Genomic DNA, 10,703 nt, shown 5'->3' with positions numbered 1-10,703 from the left:
AAGCTCCAGCGCTCCCCACCATCCCAAAAGTTGCAAGCGGTAGAAAATGGATGGATATATGTATATATATATATATATATATATATATATATATATATATATATATATATATATATATATATATACATTCAAAAATAAATATGCCCTCCTAAACCACTTATGATTTGATTTTTGATTTTTTTATTATTAAGGTTCCCCATTAGCTGGTTGCCACAACAACCCACTAGTCTTCCTGGGGTCCACAAACTCAATACAATTACAAGTAAAAGCATATAATTATAACTACACAGTACAGAAAAAAATAAAAGCATCAATAAGAAAACAAGCAAACAATTTACAGTCACAGAATAATAATTACCATATAAATATAACTTGTGTAGTTAATTTTATGGTATCAAAAGATAGCCAGTGGTGTTCTTTTTATATTTTTTTGTTTCAAGAAAATTACTTAGACAGCCTTTTTAATTGTGTCATCTCACAATCATTCAACGGATAGTGCCTCTTCCTTACGGCCACTTGACGCTGCTCCTGCAAGTCGTCTAATGTGATACAACACTGCCATCTGGTGGTAGAACAGTAAATACAACTCCCCCACGCTAATGTCATTTATAGCTCATGCCTGACATCTAGTGGCGATAGGCAGCATTTCAACCATTTCTTTAAAACTGCTTCTTTTTAAGGTGGACTATTAAATAAGATTTAATGTCGTTTTTTGTGAAAGTTGAGCAGTGACGTCACACTAAAGTTTTAATATTTACAGTTAAAAGTGGAAATACTCTATATGTTTATATTTAGATGTGCATATATTGAAATTAAACGAATAAAAATACTATTTGACGTATAATAATTAGAGCCGGAGGACGGGGGCTGCTTCTGCCTTAGTCGCGATGGAGGCGCGCTTCTGCGTAAAAGTAGATTTCCACCTTAAGAACTCAGCGGCCCCTTTCGGTGTTTGGTCGCCCGGCCTGGGTTTACCAGAGCCGCCTTGGCACGGCGGAGGTGATCCGCACGTCATGGTCCAGACCTGCTGCCTCTTTCACTCAATAATATGTGGGCTCTGTACCGAGGATGTCGTTGTGGCTTGTGCAGCCCTTTGAGACACTTGTGATTTAGGGCTATATAAATAAACATTGATTGATTGATTGATTGATTGATTTAATAAAAAGTCATCTCACGAAAGGGTTAAAACGTCACGTCTGAGGGGAAAGCTCCACTGTCTTTTTCTACAACGATTGATTATCATGGCAGCGCTCCAGGGTTTGGCCCCTCTCACATCAAAGGGGTCCCGAGAAAGGGGCGGGACCCCGGGGGCCAGGGGCGTATATAAGGAGGGGAGCCGGGCTGAAGTTTTAAAAACAGACTAAAAGCAGGCACTTGAGAGGAAGACCTGTGGGATTTACTACTGAGATCCAACTTTTCTTTAAATGGAATTTGCACTGGATGTCATATTGTAGACTTTTTTGTGTTAAAGTTTGTAAAGCATTTTAAGGACGTTTTTATTCTAATTCTCTCTGGTTGGATTCCACTTTTATGATGTGGCTCTGCTGTGTTTTTGTTGGTTTGATGGCCGAGCTGTGCGTCGGCGCTTGGGAAGAAAGCACCGTGGTTCCAGTCCGGTTAGACGCCGCTGATGAGACGCGGGTGTACCGGCTAGACGTATTCGACCAAGAGTTCACCTTGCAGCTGGAGCCCGATCACACCTTCCTGGCCCCGGGGTTCGTCTTCCACGTTGTGGGGAGTCCCGAGTCCCACCCGAGCCCGGCGCCGAAGAGCCACCGGGACGAGTCGGAGTGTTTCTTCTCGGGCACCGTGAACGGGGACGAGCACTCCGCCGCCGCCGTCAACCTGTGCCAGGGACTCCGAGGTGGATTTTACTTGGACGGGCAGGAGTTCTTCATCCAGCCGCTGGACGAGACCGAGAAGGTGCACGTCGTCCGCCGCAGGGGTCGAGCCGCCGCGGCGGGAGAGGAGAGCGCCAAGTGTGGGGTCAATGAGGACGAGGCGAGGGTGCCGAAAAATCTGCAAAAGGAGCCTGGAAACTCCGAGCAGACCGGTAAGAAATATTTTACATTTCATATTTTATTGACAAAAATCTAAAATCTATTAAAAACTTAGCTCCGGTTTTGACAGAAGGGGCGGAGTTACGGCTCAAAGTGGGCGGGAGTACTTCTTTCGGAAGGTGGAGGAAGGCGATACTGTCATTTTTGGCGTCGGTCCGATACTGATCATTGAAAGATTTTCCGATTTAAAAAAAAGAAAGTATATATATACTTTTTGTGTATATATATATATATATATATATATATATATATATATATATATATATATATATATATATATATATATATTGTTATTTTATTTTATTTAAAAAAAATGTAATCATTCCATCCATCCATTTTCTACCGCTTGTCCCTTTCGAGGTAGCCGAGGGTGCTGAAGCCTATCTCAGCTGCGTTATTATTATTGTTATTTATTTATTTATATATATATATATATATTTTTTTTTTTTTTTTTTTTTTGGGGGGGGGCTGTTTTCTCAGTACCTGTATTATGATTTACCTATCAAATGAATAAATAAATATTCAAAAAATAGAAAATATCATTTACGGAATTGTATTGTCATACCAGCCCACGTGAGAAGGCACCGCATGTTTATCTTTTTGTAATAATTTTCAAAATAAAAAAATATTATTTATCAAACGTTTATCATGTTTGTAATCACAATAAACCCCAGGAGAGAAAAAAAAGTATAAAGTAGGGTTGTGAATCTTACATCTTGTAACCAAATCTCGCAGTATATTAATTGGTAAAAAAAAAAAAAAAAATTAAAAAAAAAAACTTTTAGGTTGCCAAAAAAAAAAATCAAACAGATTTCTGAAAAGTATTAATCGATTTAAAAACATAATTTATTTTTCTGCAATCCTCACGAAATAAATAATAATAATAATGTTAATATCAACAAAATAAATCAATTATCCAGATATTACCTTTTTACTTGAAACATTTAAAGGGAAACAGTGCAAAATAAGTTAAAAAAAATAAATAAACTACTATTGGTGCCCATTACCCCCAAAATCATTTTGTAGTCCGTAGGTTATATAACAATGCATAAACATAACAATATAACATGGAGAGTAATATCCATCCATCCATCCATTTTCTACCGCTTATTCCCATTGGGGTCACGGGGGGCGCTGGAGCCTATCTCAGCTACAATCGGGCGGAAGGCGGGGTACATCCTGGACAAGTCGCCACCTCATCGCAGGGCCAATGGAGAGTAATATAATAATAAAAACATAAACATATCGATATCATCATGGCGGTATCTATCCGATACGGATATCGACCTTTATATCGATATTTGGATCGATATAGGATGAGGGGGTGGGGGGTTTGGAAGGAGCTGAGCGGCGCTTACTCACCTCCTGGTACAGAAATCTGTCCCCTAATAGAAAGGATTTTCCTCCCCACAAACTCAAAGTTTCCGACACAAAATGTCGTTTGAAGAATGTGTTAGTCATCAAAGGGCAGAATTTAAAAAAATAGATACATAAATGAAAAGACCATGCTGTGTGTATAGGAACCCTTCTTGTAACTGTTAATCTCTTCAAAGTGCGTAAATAAAAATAACAAAATGGTTCTCCCCGTCCCTTCAGACCACCACAGAACCAGGCGTTTTGTTTCCACTCCTCGCTACCTGGAGATCATGTTGGTGGCCGACCAGTCCATGGCCGAGTTCCACGGCGCCGGGCTCAAAGCCTACCTCCTCACCATCATGGCCGTGGCCTCCCGCCTTTACCGCCACCCCAGCATCCATAACTCCATCAGCCTGGCGGTGGTGAAGGTGCTGGTGGTCTACGAGGAAGAGCGAGGCCCTCAGGTGTCGTCCAACGCCGCCATGACCTTACGCAACTTCTGCCAGTGGCAGCGGCAGCACAACCCCCCTAGTGACCGCCACCCTGAGCACTATGACACCGCCATGCTCTTCACAAGGACGGTAAGTCTGACACATGGAGAGTAAGGACGAGGAAGAAAATATTTATGGACTAACTCATCTGCTTTTGTAGGATCTGTGCGGCGCTCATTCCTGCGACACTCTGGGAATGGCAGATGTCGGCACCGTGTGTGACCCGGACAGAAGCTGCTCCATCATTGAAGACGACGGACTGCAGGCTGCGTTTACAGTAGCACACGAGCTAGGTGAGTACTACAGGATCACTGTCTCACTGTCCGCAGGGGCATAGCACCAAATTCTGGACCGTCTAAAGGGCCCCCAATCCGACACTAAACCTTAACTTTAATCAAGGGTCCTTGAATGCAATACAGTTATGATGTCGTTTTTAGTCCCTCCCATTTAGTCCTTTACTTCGACGCACTGCTAAACTGATGTGCATGTGTCTCCGTAGGTCACGTTTTCAACATGCCTCATGACGACGCCCAGCTGTGCTCCGGGGTTAACGGTCCCCACTGGGGCTCCCACATGATGGCCTCCACCCTGGCCAATCTCGACCAGCAGCAGCCGTGGTCCCCCTGTTCCGCCCTCATGGTCACCACCTTCCTGGATAACGGCCACGGTCAATGCCTGCTCGATAAGCCCGCCAAGCCTCAAGCGCTCCCCCAGCCTCTTCCGGGGACGGTCTACGACGCGGACCACCAGTGTCGCCTGACCTTTGGTGACGACTCCCAACACTGTCCCGACCTGAGCACCACCTGCGCGGCTCTGTGGTGCACAGTGACAACTTCCAACGGTTTGCTGGTCTGCCAAACCAAGAACTCCCCGTGGGCAGACGGGACACCGTGTGGACACGATAGCTACTGTCTGGCCGGACAGTGTCTCACAAAGAGCCAAGCCGTCAAACATCAGGTAGGGAGCCGGACTCCATCCGAAGACATTTTGTTTTAAAGTTTGACCAAAATCTAAACCAATGTGAACGTTGTGTTTCCAGATTCCTGTCAACGGTGGCTGGGGAGCATGGGGTCCTTGGGGTGACTGCGCTCGAACCTGCGGCGGAGGAGTGCAATACTCTTTCCGGTCCTGCGACAACCCTTTGCCTAAGAACGGAGGCAAATACTGTGAGGGCAAGAGGATCCAGTACCGCTCCTGTAACACTGAAATCTGCCCCAACACCAACGGTAAGTCAGTGCTAACTAAAGTCAAACTTTGCTGGTATTTGGACAACGCAAACCTAACCTCTGGTTCATTTTCTTAGGTCTGTCCTTCCGGGAGGAACAGTGTCTGGCTCACAACGACATGTCCGCCCAAGTGTCTCTCGGTTCGGGAGAGGGTGTTGAATGGGTGCCCAAATATGCTGGAGTTTCGCCCAAAGACCGTTGCAAGCTAGTGTGTCGGGCAAAGGGGACGGGATACTTCTTCGTCCTTAAATCTAAGGTGAGATTTGGAGATTTGACGGTAATATCGTTTCACAAGGTTGTAAACTGTAAGTAGGTTAGATATAATTATTGAATACCATTAAAATCAAAAGAAAGATTACTATTTCAGTGGCCCCTCTGTAGAGGAAAAGTTGGGCCCAGAGGTAAAAAAAAGTTGGGACCTTATGTCTTGTTCTATCCTTTCAAAGGCACGATTTGCGTCTTTGTGCCATTTGGCCACTTGATGGCACTGTTGGCTCACCGTTCCCCCGCTCCGTCTGCAGCCAAAGGGCTATTCATGCTTTGCTCGGTTAATGACGAGCTTTACCTTGCCTGTTTACTTTCGCTTTACAAATAAGAAATAGCGAGATGACGCAATGACAAAATCGTGGTAAACGTTATCGATCATAAATCTGGTTTCACTTGACCAGTATTTGTTGTAGTAGTGTTTATATCCGTGAAAGCAGACTCCAGAGACTTGTAAACTTCACACAGCTTCCTTTACTCGTGCTTGTTAATCCACACTGTTAATCCCCACAACACCTCCAATGGACGATATGTAGTATTGTACTTAACATCTGTACAGTATTCACCTTTTCAAAGCTTGTAGGCAGTTTGAAGTCTGCAGTAGTCTGTAGTAGTCACAATGCCACAGCTGTTCTTGGAAGGCTCCTAAGTTCCAATTGTGTCATTGTTTCTCTCCAGGTGGCGGATGGAACCCCCTGCAGCCCCGATTCCACCTCAGTTTGCGTTCAAGGACAGTGTGTGAAGGCGGGATGTGATCGCATCATCGGCTCCAACCAGCGCTACGACAAGTGCGGCATGTGCGGCGGGGACGGAGCCACCTGCAAGAAAGTGTCGGGATCCCTGGAGCGTGCCAGGTACACAACCCCAGCCTTTGTTCACATTTTTATATTGAAGCCATCAAGGCTCTTCTGTATATGATTGGACTAAATTGACTTAATTGTCCAGGCCTGGGTACCAAGACGTGGTGACTATACCCGCGGGCGCCACCCATCTGGACGTCAAGCAGCGTTCCCCTGGCAATGGCCGCCATGACAACAGTTACCTGGCAGTGCGCCGACAGGATGGCACCTACCTGTTGAACGGCGATTATAAGCTAATGACCATGGAGTCGGACATCACCCTGCAGGGTGCGCTGTTGCGCTACAGCGGTTCCTCCGCCAGCCTCGAGCGACTCCGCAGCTTTTCCCCCCTGCCTGAGCCTCTCACCATCCAGGTACTGTCGGTGGGGGATGCCCCGAGGCCCAGAGTGAAGTATAGTTACTTTGCCCCGAGACCCAACAACGCCGCTTCCCCCAACAACAACGGCGGCCGTCGGCATTCCATCAACGCCATCCGAGAGCTGGGGGTGGCCGAGTGGACCCTGATGGAGTGGGGTCCCTGCTCCCAGACCTGCGGGGGAGGCACGCAGCAGAGAGAGGTGGTGTGTCTGGACCCCCAGGGCCGCCCGTCCAAAGACTGCCCGGAGGAGCTGCGACCTTTGGCGTCGCGCGCCTGCGCCTCTCAGCCCTGTCCCACCTGGCTTCTCGGGGAGTGGTCTACGTGCTCCAAGACCTGCGGAAGGGGGTTCCGCAAACGTCAACTCCGCTGCATCGGCCAAGACGGCCGCACACTGACCCACGACAGCTGTGACTCCAAAGATCGGCCGCGGCCCCTGCTGGAACTGTGCTACCAGAGTGCCTGCTAAGGACTGCTTTGACAACCTGACCTCTGTTTGATGAATTCATTAATTCCGTGTGTGGTAACTCCAGTCCTGTCGGGAACCACGCCGACCGTGTCACGCGTTTGCAAAGTCCGACGCGGCGTGCCTTGCCTCCCACCAACATGAAAGAGTTGGAGCATGCTGTTTACCATCCTTATGTCATGCCCGTGTGTGTGTGTGCGTGTGTGTGTGTGTGTGTGTGTGTGTGTGTGTGTGTGTGTGTGTGTGTGTGTGTGTGTGTGTGTCGATGCATGTTTGTCCAAGCTGGGCTGGACGGATTCAAAGGGTATTGTGGCGTTTATATATAAAGAACATGTGTTCTACTTACTCAGCCCATCAGGTATGGAAAATAAGATTTATTCTGAACTGTCAGTCCACATTTTTATTTATCACAAACCTGTAGCACTTCACTTTTTTATGTGTATTTTTTATTTTATTTTATTTTTTAACCAGTGGCACATTGTAACGCTCATTTTCTCTCTCTGAATGCCTCGTTTTGTTTTTTTTTACATTTAGCCATATCTTGAAAACCAAAGACGTGTGTGTGTGCGTGTGTGTGTGAGAGAGAGAGATAGAGTGTGTGGAGACCTAAAGAGGGACTTGTCTCCTGCTACTACTTCATAAGTAAGTCTCTCCTGCCTTCTGCGAAGGCATCCTGTTTTTTCACAGTTGTCTCTTTTTGTACAGAATATCCAAACATTATTTATTTTTGTACAGCCTGTTATATATAATCATGTGGCCTCTTTTAATATTATTTTTTATTTGTTTTTGAGATCACAGAAGGAAGTAGAATAAAAAGAGTATTTATACAGTGTTTTATATATATATATAAATATGGTCCTAGGTTCATGAATAAAATATCACAGTGACTCATGCAAGTATTGTCTCCGTCTTTTGACACACGCACGCAATCCCGCCACCAAAAATGACCTTGCATGCGGCGTCCCCACTGCCCGGCTTCCTGTTGAGACTTCCGCCTTGCAGCAAAAAGTGGCTTGTTTTCCTGTAATTATGAACAATTATAAAGCAGATTAGACAGACGCATCATATACAAATGCTTCAGCACATTTTCTGACTCTGAGTGTGGCAAAGAAAATAAATAATGAGCCTACTTTTTTTTACCTGCTTTGCATGCCTGCAGCATCATTGCAGCTGGCAAGAAACATCTGGAAGACATTTGGAATCATTGCTGCTCCATGTGGGTGGCAGAGCTAAATTATTCTTCATCTTGCTTGTTTGATTTTCAGACTTTGTCATTCTGTGCAACAAATTGAAGGTCTTGACCAGGCGTCCCCAAGCTTTTTGACTAGGGGGCCACATTAGGTTAAAGAAATGTGCCTATCTATATACATATATATATACAGTCATGGTCAAAAGTTTACATACACTTATAAAGAACATGATGTCATGGCTGTCTTGAGTTTCCAATAATTTCTTTAACTCTTATTTTTTTCTGATAGAGTGATTGGAGCACATACTTGTGTTGGTCACAACAAACATTCATTTGGTTCTTTTATGAATTTATTATGAGTACTGAAAATGTGACCAAATCTGCTGGGTCAAAAGTATACATACAGCAATGTTAATATTTGGTTACATGTCCCTTGGCAAGTTTCAAACTGCAATAAGGCGCTTTTGGGAGCCATCCACAAGCTTCTGGCAAGCTTCTGGTGGAATTTTTGACCACTTTTCTTGACAAAATTGGTGCAGTTCAGCTAAATTTGTTGGTTTTCTGACATGGACTTGTTTCTTCAGCATTGTCCACACGTTTAAGTCAGGAGTCTGGGAAGGCCATTCTAAAACCTTAATTCTAGCCTGATTTAGCCATTCCTTTACCACTTTTGACATGTGTTTGGGGTAGAGATGCCCGATAAATGCGTTAAAATGTAATATCGGAAATTATCGGTATCGTTTTTTGTTTTTTTTTTAATTCATCATCAGCCGTTGTCAGTCCACTGCTGGACGAAAGCCTCAGCATGTTTCTGCCATAATGAACGATCTCTAGCTGCTCTCTGCCACTGCACTGTTCCCTCTGGAACTGCTGGGGACTGGGGGCTGTCTTCTTGGCGTACTTTTCATGCTGGTTATTAGCCTACACCTTCCACGCTGGCTTGGTGCGGGTTGGAAGGGGTATTTTATATCAGAGATCCTTCCCCTAGACTAATTGCCTTACTGGGCTGTTGAACTTAGTCTGTCCTGTTGGTTGTCCGCGCCCCAATTACCCAGGGAACCGCTCAGCTTTATGGCGCTGACCGCCCGCCAGTCACAAGAGAAAGCGAACGATTCTTTGTGTGCATTTTATAGACATTAGTTGGGACTCACTAACCCCACACACAACCTCCCATCTCATGCCTGGATGTAGTTTAACGTCATACCCAGGACCATTTTTTTAATGAAATCAACATAAAAAACACAAGACACACTTACAATTAGTGCACCAACCCAAAAAACCTCCCTCCCCCATTTACACTCATTCACACAAAAGGGTTGTTTCTTTCTGTTATTAATATTCTGGTTCCTACATTATATATCAATATATATCAATACAGTCTGCAAGGGATACAGTCCGTAAGCACACATGATTGTGCGTGCTGCTGGTCCACTAATAGTACTAACCTTTAACAGTTAACTTTACTAATTTTCATTAATTACTAGTTTCTATGTAACTGTTTTTATATTGTTTTACTTTCTTTTTTATTCAAGAAAATGTTTTTAATTTATTTATCTTATTTTATTATTATTTTTTAAAAAGGACCTTATCTTCACCATACCTGGTTGTCCAAATTAGGCATAATAATGTGTTAATTCCACGACTGCATATATCGGTTGATATCGGTATCAGTTGATATCGGTATTGGTAATTAAAGAGTTGGACAATATCGGAATATGGGATATATGCAAAAAGCCATTATCGGACATCCCTAGTTTGGGGTCATTGTCCTGTTGGAACACCCAACTGCGCCCAAGACCCAACCTCTGGGCTGATGATTTTAGGTTGTCCTGAAGAATTTGGAGGTAATCCTCCTTTTTCATTGTCCCATTTATTCTCCGTAAAGCACCAGTTCAATTGGCAGCAAAACAGGCCCAGAGCATAATACTACCACCACCATGCTTGACGGTAGGGTTGGTGTTCCTGGGATTAAAGGCCTCACCCTTTCTCCTCCAAACATATTGCTGGGTATTGTGGCCAAACAGCTCAAGGGACATGTAACCAAATATTAACATTGCTGTATGTATACTTTTGACCCAGCAAATTTGGTCACATGTTCAGTGGACCCATAATAAATTCATAAAAGAACCAAACTTCATGAATGCTTTTTGTGACCAACAAGTATGTGTTCCAATCACTCTATCACAAAAAAAATAAGAGTTGTAGAAAGTATTGGAAACTCAAGACAGCCATGACATTATGTTCTTTACAAGTGTATGTCAACTTTTGACCACGACTGTATATGTAAAGCAGGGGTGTCAAACGTACGGCCCACAGGCCCTCGAACAGGTTTAATCCAGCCCGCAAGATTAGGTTGCTAAATATAAAAATGAGCTGCATTTTTTTATGAAAAAAACTGCCGTTCTAAATGCGTCCACTGGATGTCGCAATAGCAAT

At 44.3% G+C, this 10,703-nt stretch overlaps 1 protein-coding gene across 1 annotated transcript; it reads left to right on the top strand.

The window, feature by feature from the left end:
* Positions 1-1,366: 1,366 nt before the first annotated feature.
* adamts1 (ADAM metallopeptidase with thrombospondin type 1 motif, 1) lies at positions 1,367-7,934 on the top strand. Its single transcript, XM_061985049.1, has 8 exons — positions 1,367-2,053; positions 3,657-3,997; positions 4,068-4,200; positions 4,407-4,864; positions 4,947-5,133; positions 5,211-5,389; positions 6,076-6,251; positions 6,343-7,934. Exons 1-8 carry the CDS (start codon positions 1,531-1,533, stop codon positions 7,079-7,081), a joined length of 2,736 nt encoding a protein of 911 aa, XP_061841033.1. The 5' UTR covers positions 1,367-1,530; the 3' UTR covers positions 7,082-7,934.
* The last annotated feature ends 2,769 nt before the right edge of the window (positions 7,935-10,703 follow it).

Source organism: Nerophis lumbriciformis, linkage group LG23, assembly GCF_033978685.3.
Source record: "Nerophis lumbriciformis linkage group LG23, RoL_Nlum_v2.1, whole genome shotgun sequence".
Classification (NCBI taxonomy): Eukaryota; Metazoa; Chordata; class Actinopteri; order Syngnathiformes; family Syngnathidae; genus Nerophis; species Nerophis lumbriciformis.
This window is presented reverse-complemented; position numbering and strand designations above follow the sequence as displayed.

Bases quoted from the DNA above. Each gene is read 5' to 3' on its own strand.
- adamts1 (XM_061985049.1), top strand. From the start codon at position 1,531: ATGATGTGGCTCTGCTGTGTTTTTGTTGGTTTGATGGCCGAGCTGTGC. The intron at 5,390-6,075 runs GTGAGATTTGGA...GTTTCTCTCCAG, and splicing joins TCTTCGTCCTTAAATCTAAG to GTGGCGGATGGAACCCCCTG. The intron at 6,252-6,342 runs GTACACAACCCC...TTAATTGTCCAG, and splicing joins GGATCCCTGGAGCGTGCCAG to GCCTGGGTACCAAGACGTGG.